Source organism: Trachinotus anak, unplaced genomic scaffold (assembly GCF_046630095.1).
Source record: "Trachinotus anak isolate AG129_WGS33_773 ecotype Australia unplaced genomic scaffold, CSIRO_AGI_Tana_v1 ptg000012l, whole genome shotgun sequence".
NCBI lineage: Eukaryota > Metazoa > Chordata > Actinopteri > Carangiformes > Carangidae > Trachinotus > Trachinotus anak.
Window position 1 is genome coordinate 19,271,336 of NW_027273863.1, and position 18,511 is coordinate 19,289,846.

The window sequence follows — 18,511 nt, forward strand, 5'->3', positions numbered from 1 at the left end:
AAAAAGTCACCACACACAGATTTGTATACCACTGATTTTTGGCAACCAAATACATTATTTTCCAAATCCTTAAAAGCCAGTTTTCTAACCAGTTCTGTGTTAACCTCAATTTTGTTTTTGCCTCATCAACAGTTTCCAAACAACAAATCTGACTCGAAAATGAAACACGCACAGACTGAAAACCACAGCAAGGCCGTTGACTTATGAATGTCAGAGGGTTTACGCTCCGTCAGTCATGAGAGAGGGAGAGTGAGTGGATGCAAAGCTTCTCCATCGACACGTAGATCAGAGCAGCACAGTGAATGTTGTTAACAGGACCCGGGGGGAGATGTTTTGACAAGGCCCCCGGGGATTCTCAGGCTCTATAGTTTATTTGACTTTCTCTTTGATCAGGTTTATTTAATTTTAATCCTGTTACTTATCTGTTTTGAGAAATGGGAGGTAATGTGAGGTTTTTCTTAATTCTGTTCTTTTTTTGGTCAAAGAATATGTTTAAGTTAGTTTAGTTACAGTGTTTTTTTTTTTTGTGTGTGTGTCAGATTTTCTATTGGCAGTGATAAGCAAAAAAATGAATGTCATGTGCGAATTAACCTTAACCTGAAGCACAGGGGAGGGATTATACATGCTGCACATTGCTGAGACAGTTTTCCCTGTGTTCCTTATTTTCTTAATTGGCATTAAGAGATTATCCAAAAATGGAAACCTGTGAGATTTTTTTTTTTTTCATCTTCAGCCTGTATCTTTTATCACTAAATTGCTTCATGGTTGTTTAAGCTCTGCACTTGCCAGACATCACCTGTCAGTCAAACACAGAGAGCTTTGATGTCTTCTTGGTAGATTTTCGGTGGATAGTATGGGTGCATTAGAGCTGGAAATGGTTCGGCAGAATAACCTTTTTTTATTTAAATTTCACTGTCACATGCTAGAAGCTTTTTCTTCACCTGGTTTGCTTCTCAGCTCATACAAATTGAGTTGTCCTGAGCTCTGAATAAAGTTTCACAAAGTTTTAAACTTTACAGTTAAAATATGTATACTTGACCTTGTGCACCGTTCAAGGTCTGGGCTGCAGGATTTATCTTTAATTTTACAATATTGCTGTTTGCGACTGGGGCAAAGTTCCTCTCCAGACATGTTTTAAACTATGTAAAAATACACTGCTCTGATTGATAATTTGTCTAATATGGTTTTCCCACAAAAAAGTGAAAGAAAAAGAAAATCTGGGGCTGGAGGCACATGTATGCTTACTTCCTCATTGAGAAATATGGATCAGGCTTTCTTTGATTGATTGATTGATTGATTGACCACCTCAGTGGAAATTGGTGTTTGGCTTTTCCCAAAGAGTCCACATAACATAAAAAAATAAGTAGGGTTAGTGTCTTTGTGGAATTTATCTAGTCATTGGATAGCAGTTTGTCCTGTTTCTTCATCTTAGCACTGGTGCCCACATCATGCTCTTTTATCAGAGGCATTTCCACAATTACTAGTATCAGACTTGGAACAATTCTAGACAGTAGTTGTTGTACTAATATAAACTCTCGCTCTCTGCACTGACAAGGTTTTGGGTTTGTTTTGCCCTATCCCCCGTCCCCACAGTTAGATTTGTGACGTATTAATCCCTGGCTGTCTGAATCTGTTTTTATGAGCCTGTCATTGGTTCACTGCAGTTCCAAGGTGGAAATACTCAGTTGTGCTGTTAACTGATTATTTTGCTCATGATATTTTTATTTTGTATCGTATTAAAATCATCATATGGACATGTTAACAAGGTTACACACTTGATTTTCGTTGTTTAGAAACACAGGAGAACTGCAGATATTCTAACTAGAGTATACTTTTATATTCAGTTTATGTTTCAGGTTTGCTTTAAAGTTCTTGGTTTTTTTTTTCTGTGACCACCTTTGCTGTGGAGAAGAAACCTGAAAGAGAGAGAGGTAGCGAATTCAAAAAGCTTTGCTGCTGCAGTTGGGAACAAAATGCTGCGCCACTGTTGGCGAATTAATCCAAAATTGACCCAGAATCCTTAAGTAAATATAATTGAGCTGCAGATCATATTATCAGTTTCCAGGATGCCAGTGTCCATCCTGACTGGCACACATAATGGAATTTAATGCTGTGTGACTGTGGAGTTTCAAAGAAACAGATATTTTCTATCTTTTGCACCAAATGATTCAAGTGGGTTAGTTTTACTTTCAGTCGAGCTCTGAAGTGTTCTGTGAGTCACCTCATTATGACCAATTATCTTTGCAGACAATGAGCCAGACTTTTACTTACAGCACATGTAACTGTATTAATACATCCAAGGCTGAAAGTTTTCTAGCACTGTGTCATTTAATTTTTTTTTTTCTCAGGTTAAAGGACCTTTACAGTGAGTCAATAGTTCAAAAACACACAGGTAATGAAAGAAAACAGGATTTCTTTTCTTCAGTCCTGAATGAAAGCACATTTTTACCAGATGTGTATTAACCCTGTTACGTAAAAAAAAAAAAAAAAAAGCCAGCTATGGGTGAATCCAGGCCTGAATCCAGTACCTCCTGTTCTGCCAGATAATATCAGACAAAATCAACACAGATGACCTGGAGCCAGAACGTTGGCAGTTTTTTTTTTTCTCCAGCTCTGCTTTGCTTATTCTTCATGCTCTCATCACAACATAGCATCTTTCTGAAGCCCATGTTCAGACAGACAATTGTTATATATGGTATCAATCTCGCTATACAGACAGCGGCACACCTGAGTCCCTGCTGTCTGTCCCTGCACACCGAGGCTGCAGAATAATGTAAACGGGGCCAAATGAACTTCTAATTACACCCCTACATTTATTGTCTTAACCTGTAATTTTAAGTTGTGTTATCAGTATAGATCTGTGTTTATCTGTCTACTCATCTCTATTGAGGTGGTTGTTAATGGATATACACTACCTTCTGTATTGCAAATCACGGTAGTCATATGAAGCAGAATGTAAAAATGTACTATTCAGGGCTGTAACTCATAATATTTCATCACTGATTAACACATCGATTGTTTGTTAATCTATTAATAATTAAGCCTATACGATGCCAAAACAAAAAAAAAAGTGAAAAATATCATCATAATTTCCCAGAGCCCTCATCATATTGCTTCAATCTGCTTCAATTAACAAAGATATAAAAACAGCGAATCCTCATGTTGGAGAAACTGGAACCGAAGACTGATGAATTCATTATAACTGTTGTTGACTTGTCAGCACCACTTTTATTGATTCTATAGTGGTGGGAGATGTGGATAAAATCTTCTTCGAAATTATATCAAAGTTTACATCATACTTTACTTAATTTGCATGATGAAGGTTAATATTTTAAATACTTTGTGCGCCATCACCAAGAGAGGAACGTTAGGGTAGTAGAGTATTAAAATAAAGCACCGGCCCCCCAATGCACACTGCGCCACCGCCTCTACAAAAAAACCTCCCAACCCCAAACAAATCCACCCAAATCTGTCTCTTCTGAAGTACCAAGACATTCAGCCAGGAGATGGTGGTTACTCTTGTTTTTTTTTTTTTTTTTGCTGTTTTTTTTTGCTGTTTTTCAAAAGCAAAAACCACATAGGCTTCATTGTAGTTATTAAATGGAGAACAGACTTTGAATCAAGGATTGATTCTTGTATCGTGACACAGCATCAAAATGAATTGAATGGAAGCATGAGATTCCAAAAGATTCCCACTCCTTCTTTATATTTTGATATGTGAAATTAAATTTAGCAACTGTTTACGGAAACATTACTATGAAGCAATTGTTCACACTAATTTACAGCAGAGGTGTTAAAGGTAGCTCTGTAATATGGCATTATTCTATAGTGGGTCTACACTACTATTAATTGAGCATCGAAGTTTACAGATCCTGGGTTTATTCCTCTTAGTTTTATCTAGTTTTTCATAACCATGATCATGTACATGTACACTATGAAAACATTTAAACCAAACTCCATTTACCTTATTTGTAATATACGGTGAGAATAAAGGAATAAAGGAATGTCTAAATTTCAGCGTGGAAAGCAGCCAGCAGAAACTGCAGCCAAATAAAACCCAACAATTTGGTTTCCATCCATCCTTCTCAAGTGCCTTTGAGCAAGGGAGGTACTGAATCCCTACCAGTAGATATGATGGGAGAGAACGGGGATAGCTAAAGAATCTGCGGGGTTTTTGGCGCAGTTGGTGCAGCAGCAGTCTTCAGTTAGGTAATTAAACCACATTTGTTTTCGTTGACGTGAACCTTTTGACAGCCCCGGTCTGCTTTTAGTCAAAGGAGGCTTATTGGAAGAGAGACAGAGGGCACTTCCACTGTTTATCCTGTGGGGAGGATCAACACAGGGAAAGAGCAGATCATGTGTGAGGGACTGAAAAAAAAAAAAAAGTGGGATAATAGCTGGAGGATGGCTCGACAAGAACAAGCAGACAGTGAGAGATTATTTCCACAAATGATCTTAATTAATGAAAATAGAAATGCTAGAGGACAACTTCAGCTGCCTCTCACAATCAGTCCAAACAGAAACAAGCTTTCACTTCATAAATGCTAGTAGGCTTAAGACTGCAACTGATATCAATCAATCTGCCGTTTACTTTTCTAAATTAATCGTTTGGTCTATAAAATGTCAGAAAATGGTGAAAAATCCATTAGTTCAAGGTGACATCTTCGAATATCTTGTTTTATATTTCAAGATATTCAGTGAATGATGATATGACACAGAGAAAAGCAGAAAATCCTCACATTAAAGAACATGATGGGAACTGAAATAAGTAATTGATTTTCAAAATACCTGAGGATTAATTTTCCGCCAAGTGACTTACCCTATAATCGGCTAATTCTGTCGGCTCTACTTCCCTCATGGAATAATTGGCTGATTATTTAATGTCACAATTTAAACCCTGACCCCAACCCCATCAGTCACAAACAAGCACCACATACTTACATCTGAGAAGCTGTTGGCAATGTTTGACATTTTCTCTTTGAAAAAAAAAAAAATTTAAGCAAGTCATAAAATTACTAAATAAATTTCTGTTAGTTGACTAATTGATTGGTATAGTTTTGTTTGAAGATTGCACCTCAAGTAACAATTACTTATCTTAAACTCAGTTTGGTCTCACATCATACCTAAATTATTTAGAGTTGAAACAGATCAATGATCAGTGAATATTTGCTGGGGTTTTTTTTCTCTTCTACAATAGTAAACTGAATATCTTAAGATTTTCAACTGTTGGTTGAAGTAAACAAGACTACGGCTCCTACTAATTATTATTATTATCATTAGTGATTCGTTGATTAGTTTATAATATATAATAGAATGTTTTGTAAAATATAATAGAAGGCTAAGAAAACAGCAAATATTCAAATCAAAATCACAAATTTGTACTTGTGAATGGCTTCAACGATCAATCGACTATCAAAATGTATTGGACTCAGCGGTTCAGCTGCGAACAGGATATTTGAAGATGTAACTTTGGGGAATTGTGATGACCATTTTTCACTATTTTCACACATTTTATAAACCGAACAAATGGAGAAGACAATGAGAAGAACTGATAATTATAGCTATATCATTATTTTTTATCAGTTACAGATTATTTATAACCAAAGGATAGAAGACAAAACACCATAAAGTAACATAACTACCAACTTTCTACCAAAAAGGTCAAGTCCATATAATTAGAAGATTATTAGCAGTATGAATGTGATGTTTCCCCATTGTCTCTATAATTAATTCCCCTTCGTGTGTCACCTTGAAAATGTTTCTTTCTTTTTCATTCTGTGTTAGAAAATACAGTTAATATTCCGTATAATTTGGTTTGTTGTTTAGATCTTTTGTCAGAACAATTTTACTTCCTCACAACATCGCAGTAGAAAACTAGGAGAGAGACTCACCAGGAGCGGACACGTCGAGAAGCACAAGGTGAACCAGAGGAAACTTCTCATCTTTAGTCCTCAGGTGGAAGCTGGAGAAACTCTGGTCAGAACCGGATCCGGACTTATTTAAACTCCACTTCAGAGTTTTTCATTCCACTGACAGGATCTGAGCAGTTGTTTAATTCCATGTGAGAAAAGAAGAAAAAAAACAAAAGGAGGAGAAAACCCAGCCGCTGATGTCCTGTATCCACACTGGTCGCTTCCACTGAGCTGAATGTGCAGAGAGATCAGTTTCCCGCAGCTGACTTCCACTGTCAAGGAAACAACGACGAGCACAGATACTTCCTGTTCTCACTTTCAAAATAAAACCTTTATTAGGGATCACAGCAATACAGAATTAATGTACAGTGATACCCAGTTCAAATGATATGTATTAATTATTATTATTTTATTAGGTTAGGGTTAGGCATTCAGTTGTGATGTTAGGGTTATGGTAGAGGGCTAAGGAAGTACAAGTGTGTGTCTGTGTGTGTTCCAGGTATTACACTATATTGGTATATTGTTGTGGGGACCTAAATGTGTCTACACAGTCACATTATGGCGACTTGTTTTCCTTATGGTGACAAAGGGCAAGTCACATTTGAAAGTGTAAAGGGTAAGCGTTGGGATTAGGCAAGTCATGGTTACGGTTAAGGTTAGAGTAAGTGTCCAGGAAATAAATGCTAATCAGTGTAATGTCCTCTCAAGTCATGGAGACAACAACAACTGTGTCCTGAATCGGGGACTGCACATGGACACAGCTGTTGTAGACCACGAAGGACAAACTGAAATGAAGTGGTCTGGCCTACAGAGAGTTTTCACTTTGCGTCAACAGCAGTGCCCGCACTTACCATTGCGTCACAAAGCGCAGCTCCTGTCAACGACACAAAACTTTTTTTTTACAGATCAAGTTGAGGTTTTAAGACCTTTGGATTTAACTGTTGTACCGTTAGCTGTTGAGCTGAGCTGAAACCCAATATTTACCATTTAAAGTGTAATCCTCTGTCTGTTGGTGTTGTTTGCTGCCACAATATTTTCAATACCGACGTGCAATGAATCTCGGGATAGGTTAGGCCACAAAGGATCCACCAGTTGGAGTCTTGTATATGAATGTAATTTCTCAGAGATGGGACTGATTTACTACACCAATGTATATTCATTGTGTTGACTATTGTTGCAAACCAAATTGCCCCTCAGGGACAACACACACTTTCTAATCTAATCGAATATAATCTTAATGTTGTGAAATATCTTCATACACAATTACACAATTATACTTTTCTTGTGTTGTACAAAATGAATGAGGTGATACATCTTTTCTAGGGACAACTTGGAAAACAAGCAGATGAGACTTAAAGGAAGTACATTAAGCTACTGGTCATACCAGAGCAAATAAGGCTGGACCTGCAAAAGTGTTTTGAATTTGAGTGAATTCTACTACGAATTTAACTTTTCATTTCTATAGTATAATGTGTTCTAAGTATAATGTGTTATTTCTTCTTTCAGAATTGACTTAGTTTCACTTTAATGGTCAAAACAACTTGAGTACAGGTACAGCAAATGTTTTTAAAATGAAGGGAATGACAGAACACCTTCCAACAGTTGGACTAAAACCCAAACTTAAATGATTTTTCTTTCATCCAAAGGTTTCGGTGTTGTCTTTGAAAATTGACTTGACTGCTTAGGAAATTTCTTTGGGGAGTCATCTCACACTAGAATAATTGAGACTGACTGAAAGTGAAAAGGTTTTAAATAAAGTAAATACAGAGGACAATTACCTTGGCAGACAAATGCCTACAATTCAAACCACACCATCTTTTTTGAACAGTCCCTCTCCACCCAGTGTCTACTGCAAACTTGCTCTGAATATATCATTACCACTGAGTAATGCTTAAATAATTTGACTTTGTCCAGTTCTCCACTGCTCTACAGGTCTATCTTCAATACAATTTTTTACCTCAAACATTACAACCCTTTGTCTTTTGGTGCAGCCAGTGTTGTTTTGAAGTGTGCGCTTTTGGTCCATCTCAGAGGGGTGATACATTTCCACACAAACTCAGTGCTGTATTGGGCAGGGGTTGAAGTTTGCTATCATTTCACCAGCAGTTTGTGGTGGTCTTTAAGGAGACTTTGTCCATGTTTCAAAGTTCAGTCTTGGGTTATTGTTAATACCAGTGTATCGCCTTGTTCAATCTTGACCTTGGAAACACCAGTTGACAAAACCATCATAACATTGTTATATCTATATTTTATAAATGTTATTTTAATCAATAACAATTTATCAAATGATGATGTGACAATGTGAAAGTGGTGGAAAACTTGATGTATTGAAGAAAGCAATAAGCAGCATGCACAGACACAGAATTATCAAAACATTATGGTGCACATGAAGACTTAAAGGTCCACTCCACTGGAGAGATGAAAACATCAGATGTATATGGAAGGGGAGGCATGCAACCTTCCTAAAATTAATACTTGAAACAAACATAAATGCAATTCCTATCATAGCCCAGAGGTTGTCTGTGCAGCAGGTTATTATGACCCATACTTACATTTCATTTCTAAGAGGTGCCCGGTGACGTAGCATATAGAGCGACAAAGTCCACATCAGATCACATCACGCATCATGTGACAGTAGCGGTTTATGTGGTTTCTATTATCCATGAGCGTTTGACAAAATGAATATCAATAATGTTATTTTGTAACCATGACAACGAGAATCGAATAATCTAAAGGTAGTTCCTTATTTAATCCGAACCATGACCTTTTTTCCCTAAACCTAACCAAGCCATGACAGTTTTTTATTGTAATCATGTTGACGAAGGTCTGGTACGGCGCTGTAACCATGACACCCAAAGTCTGGTATGCTTCCTGCCATAGGAAAACTATTTCAGAAGATACTCCTATGAGTTGTATCAGAGGGTTGGAACAAATGATCTGTATGGTTGTTCAGGTTGGAGGACTTGTTGAAAATTTGAATGTCTTCTTTTTGCACTTTTGACCACATAAGTAGACAAGTTAAAAATGAACAGCAAGGATATATAAAATAATTTCTTAGCAAAAATGTATTGTAAATTCAGTATGTGAAAAATGGTGTCAGGCATTAGTGTTCCCACTGCAGTGAGGCTTTCAGATGTTCAACTCCAGTTTGAGAGTGCGGAAAGTGTGACATTGACTGTCAAATAAATGTCAATGAACTGTCTGAAGAAATGCACTTTATGACAGGTTGTCCATGAAATGTCACTTCAAACCTCAAGATGAATCTTCTTGATTCAGTGAGTAACCAAAAAAAAAGACATACATACACACACACACAGCTGCATACATGGTTTCTGTCTCATACAGTAAACTCATGAGAGCTGAGTGAGGATGAAGTGGCACTTGTTTACACAAAGCCAGAGGCCATCAGCTGCCCTCGCTGTGGGCGAAAATGTCAACACTGCATTAAAATGTGCAGACAGAAAAACTTAAAGCAGTCACTTCTCATCCAGCTGCTTCAAGTGTTTTATGGCTTGTGTATAAACCCAAATTTAAACAGTGTGGTGGTGTGAGCAGAATGTACCCCTCCTGATCCAAATAGGGGAGGGAAAGTATCACTAGTCTTTGATTCTTTGATTTTTACTTATTCTCATTTCTTATTTTTGTTATACATGATTTGTTTTTCATTTCATGTAGCCATTAGGTTACTTTTAATCCTTCTTTGCAGAAAGAATAACGGGGATTGAGGTGGGACGCACACAAATTAAGTGATTAAAACTAATTAAAGTATGATTTAGTAGATAAATTTGCCTTTAAAGTTTAACTTGTTTTTATAGGTACATTAATTATTTGATTGAAAGACTACGAAAAAGACAGATCCATTATTTAATGGTGTCATTTGATCAACCATCTATCTCACTAATTACCATTCCAGTTTGTATTGGTGTCCTGCTACAGGTGAAGAAATTGAGTATGAAAACATGTAAGCTCTCTTCAATCATCAACACAAAGATGAGTTTTTGATAATTATCTATTAACAGTGGTGCTTATGTTCATATAGGTTGGTATACAGAAAGTCTCTAGGACAGCTGAAAAGGTTGTTAACAAAAGACAGTGAATGGTGAAGTTGTGAAGTAGCATGGGATCATGGGAGTTGTTGTCTTCACAGCCACTGTCATCAGCTTCTACTGTTCAGGTGGTTTTTACCGGGAAAAGGAGTTTGACTTTAAAACTCAGTGAGTCATCATTGTTGTAATCATAGTAACCATGGCGACAAAGGTAGGTACACTGCTCTCTGTACAGTCCATGTGTTTATTATTGTAACTATGACAACCACGGTCATGTATGCCTGCTGCCATAGCGGTGCAATTACAGGAGACAGTTCTCCTCCTCCAGTGGTTTGAAAATAAACGCCCTGTATGGTTGTTCGGGTTGGAGGAGTTGATGGATAATTACACAGCTATCATGACCTGTACAAACTCATGGAAGTGCCACCTGTTTTAAAATTCTTTACATTTTGTTGTTTTTACCAAGCTTTCATGACTCAAAGTTCCCATCCACCTTTACTACAAATAGTGTCCTTTTGTAGTGTTTCACGAGTTTCACAAGGTGACCTCTCACGATACTGGACCGTGACTGGCTGACAGCAGCAGTTCATCTAATGCAAATTAGGGAAATCTGCTCAGTGGAAAACTGCTCTGGATGACTGGGAAACCAAAAACGACCTGGCTAAGTTGTGATGTGTGTCCCAAAGGTAATCACCTCATAAGCTCCATCCATAATGATTGAAAAAAATCAGAGTAACTTCCTGCTACTTCTGCAAAATCAGGTCCATGATGGAGGTCTGGCATGTTACTCTTCAGGAGGAACTTTAAAGATGGATGGATGACAGCCTTGAAACCATACTGATTGATGTTCGTGAAGAGTTTGTCACAAAAAAAGTTGCCATCACAAAGTTTCTCTGTGCACTCCTGAGGTGAAGATGTGAATGTACAAGCACATTTTTTTGTGAAGAGCTCTTGGTCAGCTGCAAATTACACAAGAAACCTGAAGCCCTCAGTTCGGTCATACAGCATATACTACGAGCAGATGTTCAGTGAGGTTAGAGACAGTTTCCATCAAAAATATATTTGCATATTTATAGAATTTTCAGCACACAGGGACTCAATGTGCTTTCAAAGCCTTTTGCAGCAGCTTATTGAATTTGTTATGGAAAGACAACATGGGCCTGAAAACTCTAGTGTGATTAAAAAAAAAAAAAAAAAAAAAGTGAAAGAAACTGAAATCCTGCAGGCGGGATTGGGGGCAACCTCCCTTCCCAAAATATGTTTACAAATTCATTAAGTGCAGTCTGATCTATATTAGGAGAATTGATTGGGTTTTTTTCAGTTTTTGGATCAAAGCTGCTGCAAAAGATCAAAACGACCACCGCTGCCAACGTGACCACTGTGCTCAGCAGACACAGACTGAGAAATGCCATTCAACTTCATTATGTTTAGGAGCATCATTTCTTCTACTTTCACGTTTTTTGGCCTAATTGTGCCCGTTGTCACCGCTCAGTCATGTACCTCTTTCTTAACGCTTTTCCTTCCTCAACTGCTGCACTCCAGAAGGGTAATTGGGACGACCTGAGAGTCCGAGGTTTGATTCCTGGCTGCGGTGGACTCTTTGCTGCATGCCATTCCTTTACTCTCTTTTCTGATGTTTCCTGTCTGTTTTCACTGTCTCTGTCAAATAAGGCACAAAAATGCCCCCAGTAATAATACAAAAAGAATCGCTAGAAGTGAATTTAAACAGACATTGAAAACTTTCCAGCATAACAAAGAAGAACAGTAGAGCCGAAATGATTTGTCAACTGAAAGACCTACTTTGATAATTGAAAGCAAAAATACCAAACATTTAATGGCTCCAGGTTCTTTTCTTCTTATTATATTGTAATAAATTGAATGTTTCTTTGGTTTTGGAGTCTTGCCCAGACAAAACAAGACATTTAATTCCATCACCCTGTGCTCCAGATGGGTCAACAAAACATCAGAATTTAGTACTGCAGATTTCTGTTCTCTTCCCATCTCCAGCAACGTTCCCATCTCAACGTTAGTTTCTTTTAACAATGGCAACAACTGCGCCCTGACCTCAACCAAGTAGTTATTTTAGCCCAAACTATGATCTAACCCTAACACTGACCCTACTCAAGATCCAACCCTAACCCTGCCTAGCCAGGTCATTTTTGTGTCAATGCTAACTAAAATATATTCAAAGCTGTGTCCAATCAGAAAAAGGTTTTTTTTTTTGCAAGAGTGACTTGTGTCGGATGTTGTCCTGCTGATATGGGCCTCAGAAAATGCTTACGTGTCGCTACAAACAATGTATTTTGTCTTGTTGGATGCACTTTTAATTCATCAAAGTGTTTTCACAATTGTAAAATGTGCCTATTGGAATTTTGAAGTGTCTTTTGCCTTTGAGCTGACACCAATCCCCATCCTCCTCTGCCTCAGCTCTTACTGTATTTCTCCTCTCTTACCTGAGTGGTCTAGAGACACTGGATGTTTACTGTCTCTGTGCTGTGGCTTTGCAAATTTCTCTTATCCCACCCTCGTATTAGAAATCACATTGTTCCTCCTCCTCATAATCCCCCTCTCTGTCATTACCCTGCACAGTTTCAGAGAGGAGAGCAGATCAAATGAGAATAAAGAGCATAGCAGTGATATAGGCTGCATTTGTCCTACAAGATAATCCTTTATCATTATGTTTGCGCCATTACTTTTATTTATTTTCGTCTGGAAAGAAGTGTACTCATCTTAAAACCTCAGTTTACTTTGGGGTTTTGTGGTGTGTTGTTCGTAACATTAAAATACTTGTGGGATTGAGACAGATCTAGTTATTCTAATGACCTTACTGAGGTTTCTGGAACTGCAAACAGAGTGCAGGTAAGAAATTGTGGGCAAAGCCAAGCAAAGACAAAGATGTTACATGATATGAATTTCAGCTTTGGTGCAAGGACAGTGTGCAAACAAACAGCTTCTTACTTATTTAGCTAACAATTCCATCTTACATTTATCTCCATGGGCATTTAGATTGATTCTGTTGTCCTGGGGGGATTCCAGGAAATAGTTTAATAAATCACTATTATTGCAAATCACAACATGGTCAACATAACAATTTATATAATTCACAGTTGAGTTATGCTCTAATACATGTTCTGACTTCAATACAGCCAATGTTCTCAGTTTAACACAACTTTATACTTTATACATCAAATAAGTGTAAATTTAACAGTGAAAGAAAGAAGTTTTGTCTGACCCATTTAGGGAGGTTTATGAAAAAGAAATCAATAAAAACAAAGAATTGTATTGTTCCATTTTTCTTTTCAATTATGTGGATATTTCTATTTTGATGCAACTTTTTTTCTTTCTTTGCCTTTAACCATAAATATACATATATTTGTGTGTGTAGTACAGATAGAACACCTAACTATGCAACTTAAACCAACTATAATTCTCTGAAGAGTATGTTAGTTGTTTTTATGGATTTTTTATCTTTATTTTTTTTTTTTTAAGAGTGGTTTCTGAGGAGTATGAGACAAAAATCATTGTTTTTGTGCTGATTTTAATATTTACACTTCCTCCATAAAGAGTGCTGTACTGAGAAGCTTATCAATCAACTCATAAGTGAGTATACTGATTGTTTTTGCACGTTGCAACGCTCATTTTAAAATGGTAAGGAATTGTTTTGAGAAGAAAAACAATCAAACTGGTAAGTAAAGTAGCTGTTTGCGTGGATGAGTTTCTTCTTAATAAACAACATAACAATAACTACATAACTCAAGATTAATATGTGAAAAAAACCCAGTGAAACTCACTGATTGAAGGGCACTGGGGGATGGGTGCTGTACTGACCACAGGACTTCACACTGCAGAGACACTGTGCAGAAGGTTTTTCCAATTTACTGAAGTATTACTGTGTTTCATGAGTTAACTTTATATGCACTGTCAGTGGACATTCCCCACTTTTCTCCAGTTTTAATTCACTGTCTGTGATGCTCCTCAACAGCTGTGAAGCTTCAGTTTTCAATAACTACCATGACATCTAGTGGGGAAAAGCTGGTAGCAAAGCCTGCTATTCGAGTGTGTATAACAGCACAGTGAACAGTGATCGTCTTCACACCACACTTAATCTCCTCTGAATTAATTTACACTCCTCTTAATGATGTTCTCTTGTGATTTTACGTAATAAATTAACTTTTTTTTAAAATGAGCTCCAACATTATGGGGAACAAATAAATGGTCAAAGGTCAAAAGCTAGTATCTGTAGGGCATTTGTAAGGGATTAGCAAAGTGAACACATGGAGGCTGATCACATAAAAATGTGGCCCTGTGCCCAGCCATCAAACTAGTCAATGGGGAGGCAGCTAGTTTGACCCCAGAGGATCCTTCACCCTCCTTATAAACCTACATTCAGTTGTGTTATATTCATTACAGTACAACCATCTTACAGGATTAAGCAAAACTGTTTCAGAAACATTGAGCTTTACATTGATCCAAGGCTGCAGATTAAATCTACATTAAAAAATGTTGTTGTTAGACTTGCCAAACCCGGACTAGATAAACACTAAAACTCCCTGTGAAATTGGAATACACTATGTGATAATATACTGACTCTGGATGACATCACCTTGGCCTCCAGTGCTACAGTCGGAAACCTTGGTGTCATTTTTGACCAGGACTTGTCTTTTGCTTCACATATAAAGCAAGTCTCTAGGACAGCCTTCTTCCACCTGCGCAATGTTGCTAAAATCAGACCCATTCTGTGTCTAAAGGATGCTGAAAAGCTAGTTCATGCATTTGTTACCTCAAGACTAGACTACTGTAACTCTTTATTGTCAGGATGTCCCAAAAATTCAGTAAAAAGCCTCCAATTGATCCAAAATGCGGCAGCAAAATCCAGGATAGAATTTAAAATCCTCCTCCTCACCAAAGCCATTAATGGTCAGGCACCATCGTACCTTAGAGAGCTTATACTTCCCTATTTTCCCAACGGGACACTTCGCTCTCTAAATGCAGGTCCACTTGTGGTTCCCAGAGTTTGTAAGAGCAGAATGGGGGGCAGAGCCTTCAGCTATCAGGCTCCTCTCCTGTGGAACCAGCTCCCAGTGTGGGTTCAGGAGGCAGACCCCCTCTCTACCTTAAGATCAGGCTTAAAACTGTCCTGTCTAGTAAAGCTTATAGTCATATAGCTATAGCTTATAGTTATGCTGCTATAGAGCTAGACTGCTGGGGGATTCCCATGATGCACTGGGCTCTCTCTCTCTCTCTCTCTCTCTCTCTCTCTCTCTCTCTCTCTCTCGGTTTCTTCCTGTTAAAAGGGAAAGTGCCTTGAGATAATAATGTATATTATGATTTGGCGCTATGCAAATAAAACTGAATTGAATTGAATTGAATAAATCCCGATTTTTTTTTTTTTTTTTTCTCGCCACAAGATGGCGCCTGGGTCTGCTGCTGAGTTTGTGTTTTGAAGCTCCCTCCCTGTCGGAGGCTGCCCTGTTTCCCGCGATGACAGTTTCCTGCAGGCAGCTTGAGACGGACTGGTCGCCCTCACAGCAGGATGTGCTGAAGGGGAAAGAGGGCTATCGGAGTGAAGTGGTCGGCATGCAGCGGACTCGGCTGGCGGAGTGAATATTAGTTTATTTTTTCACGGAAGAGCGAATGTCGCAGGAAGATACCGGTGAGTGTGCAGCTTGCTCGGCGGTGAGCGTAGAAGAAGAAGTTGTTTTTTTTTTTTGTGGCTGATGTTTGGTTCACGCAGTGCTGCTGGTTTAAGTCGTAGCCCCGATACGTGTCAGTTTGGCGAGAACGTCACGACAGATTCCGCTAAAAAAAGGGGGCACTTTCGCGTTGCTCTACTCAAATGGAAATTTTCACACACCGTGAGCAATGATTTGAGGTTAATATTGAATTTAGTCGTCGGTGCCCTTGTATTCGGCGCACATACATTTTAATCATACACCGCACATTTCCGTAGAAATTGTACTTTAATAACCGTTTCTCACTTGTTGCCGTTAACGGTTGCACTGTAAGGAGATTGCGGGACCAACGGTCGAGGCACTTTTTAAAGTTAAAATACAACCGATAAAATTGCGTGTAGGCGTTTTGAATATATGCCGAATTGAAGAGTGGGTCCAAACGTTTTGCAAGATATAAATACTTCTATTCTTTCGGCTACGTGCTGTTGCTAGTTTACCCAGGAAAAAAGGTAATGAAAAGTGGACATTTTTGCAAAGGAGTTCTGTGTGACGTCTTTTCCATACAGCAGGGCAGACACTGGAATGACAGCTCAGCCTGCAGTCTGTGTGGATATGTAATGAAGCTGCGAAACACTTTTGTAGCCTCAAGAAATTGTATTTTTATTTTAGCCATCATATGCCCTGTGGATCCTCTAAGTTATCAAACTAAATCATTTTTTGAAGAGGCCTCTTAAAAACTAGCTGGCGTTTATCCTTTTGGGAATTTAGTTAATCATGTAATTAAGTTTCTGCTACCTGCTTGCTAAAGGTAAATGCTGTTACATGGCACATTTGGAGCAATATCTTTGCTGTGATACATACTTAGTTTGCTTCCTTCAAAGTTGTTTAATAGTAATAGTAAAATTGTTATATATAAAATTAATAAAAAAAGAAAACGATTTCCAATCACAACATGACACATAAAAACCCTGGTCTTTGTCATGTGGTTCTTGTGTTGTCACTTACTGTCAGCGCTAATGGAAAGTATAAGTAATACTTAGAATGTAGTTTTATCAATTTTGCTATAACTGTAGAATATCTTACTGTTTGACCTTTGACCTGTGGAATTGTTTCATCACTGCATTGCAGTGATGAAACAATTCCATCTTTGTCAGCCGCTGTGTGTGACAAGACACAAATATTTGCTGTGATTGTCTTTCCAGAGGGGAAATGAGTAACAGGATGGAGGGTTCGGCGGGACCAGCGGTCGGGGCGAATGGACCTGTCTCAGCACCCAGCAGCCCGGTGCGCTCCAGCATGGACCCACCACCTCTGACTCCAGCAGAGCTGGAAGAAGAGCAGCAGTCATCGCTTACAGATGTCACCCAAATGTGGATTAAGTTTGCCAAGACTTTCGCTGTCATCTTTCCGATCTACATCTTGGGATACTTTGAGTTCAGCTTTAGCTGGGTTCTGATAGGACTCGCCATGTTATTCTACTGGAGGAAGAACCATGGCACTAAGGACTACAGGATAAATCGTGCCTTAGCATTCCTGGAACATGAAGAGAAAGCAGTGAGGAAAAGTGTGCCTACTGCTGAGCTGCCACCATGGGTGAGTCCTCCAGCACTATCATACATACCTGACATTATCACTGTTTTGTCATCATTGCTTCGTATTATGTCTCTGTTTCAAGCGTCACCCTTCCCTTGGGTGTTCTCCCAGTCAACTTTGAGTATGGCATGTCAGCAATGACCAGTTGCCTGCCAAACTGACTGATAGAGATAACTGAATGCCTTGTACGTCTCAAAAGAAGTCAGTGACTTCTTTGGGCAGTGTAGCTGCCAACAAATGGAGAAGATTAATAGCTTGTGGCACTTGGATAACTTTATGTCACTACATTTGGTCTCTCAAAGATGGTCTACAGGTGCTCAGGTGTTTTTTTTTAAGTAATGTGGTAACTATCAGGGAATCCAAGAATAAACAGAGCCAACACCTCTGACATTTGATATCCTGACACTTTCATTTTAATCCATGGGACAAAACAAACTGTTGCGTGTTATGGGTCTCGTAAATAGCCACTGGAAAGGTCACACATTCTACCCGTTTGTTGACGGCACACAGACTCTTTATGATCATTTCAATCCTGTTAACTGTCAGACGGAGATTGAGTCCTCGATAAATAATTTACGTATGGGCCCTGAAGTCCACTGGTGTGCCAGGATTGGCACTGTAAAGCAGGAGTCATCAAACCTGTTCCACACTTGTGTGTTCATCCCCTTGGTTTGGTGTGGTTGTCAGGCCACAGTAAGAAACCAGTGTGGAGAAGGAAGAGGGCAGACTGGCGTCATGCCATCCACTTCCACATAGCTTCCATTCTCTCTCTGTCTACTTACACTTCACTGCTGACATGTGACAAGCTCCTCCAGTCACTATGACTAGTTCCCAGCAGGGTTGGTATGAAGGTTACCATTGGGCGTGTGCACAAAGGATGTATTTGAACAACCCACTAACATTAGCTTTACAGAGCTAAATCTGCAAAGTAGCTCTTTGGCATGTGGGAGCAGAGATCTGAGAGACATGAGAGCACAGCAATGCATGAAAAGGTGTGGTTCAGTAAAGCACTTCATGAAATCAACAAATACATCATATTTAGTGGGAAATCAAAGTTCTGTTATTGTGTCTGATCATGCAAAACAGTATTCAGGACATATTGTTTTCATCTGTTTAGACCCAGCCTAACATGAAGATATCAATCAGATCAATCAATCAATCTGATTAGATTTGGGAACATGAAATATTTAAAATATTTATGTATATTAGAGTCCTTAACCCTTCCTCAAATGACCTTTAATGTTAATGCCACACCCATAATGAGAAAACTGATTTGCTATTCAAGAAA

At 38.5% G+C, this 18,511-nt stretch overlaps 2 protein-coding genes across 5 annotated transcripts in view; one reads left to right on the forward strand and one right to left on the reverse strand.

The window, feature by feature from the left end:
- The window catches only part of LOC139629187 (vasoactive intestinal polypeptide receptor 2-like), a 66,552-nt gene extending 60,377 nt beyond the window's left edge, over nucleotides 1-6,175 (reverse strand). For both annotated transcript variants that reach the window (XM_071491644.1, XM_071491646.1), the window contains exon 1: nucleotides 5,892-6,175. In XM_071491644.1, the coding sequence (XP_071347745.1) occupies nucleotides 5,892-5,942 (51 nt within the window). In that variant the 5' untranslated portion in view covers nucleotides 5,943-6,175. The remainder of the gene's footprint in view (nucleotides 1-5,891) is intronic.
- A 9,296-nt stretch (nucleotides 6,176-15,471) lies between these two features.
- The window catches only part of LOC139628660 (extended synaptotagmin-2-like), a 51,534-nt gene continuing 48,494 nt past the window's right edge, over nucleotides 15,472-18,511 (forward strand). The window contains exons 1-2 of one of the 3 annotated variants that reach the window (XM_071490563.1): nucleotides 15,472-15,611; nucleotides 16,833-17,223. In XM_071490563.1, coding sequence (XP_071346664.1) covers nucleotides 16,840-17,223 — 384 coding nt within the window. In that variant the 5' untranslated portion in view covers nucleotides 15,472-15,611; nucleotides 16,833-16,839. Of the gene's footprint in view, nucleotides 15,612-16,004; nucleotides 16,140-16,832; nucleotides 17,224-18,511 lie in introns of those variants that run through there. The other 2 variants (XM_071490562.1, XM_071490561.1) reach the window with 2 other exon arrangements.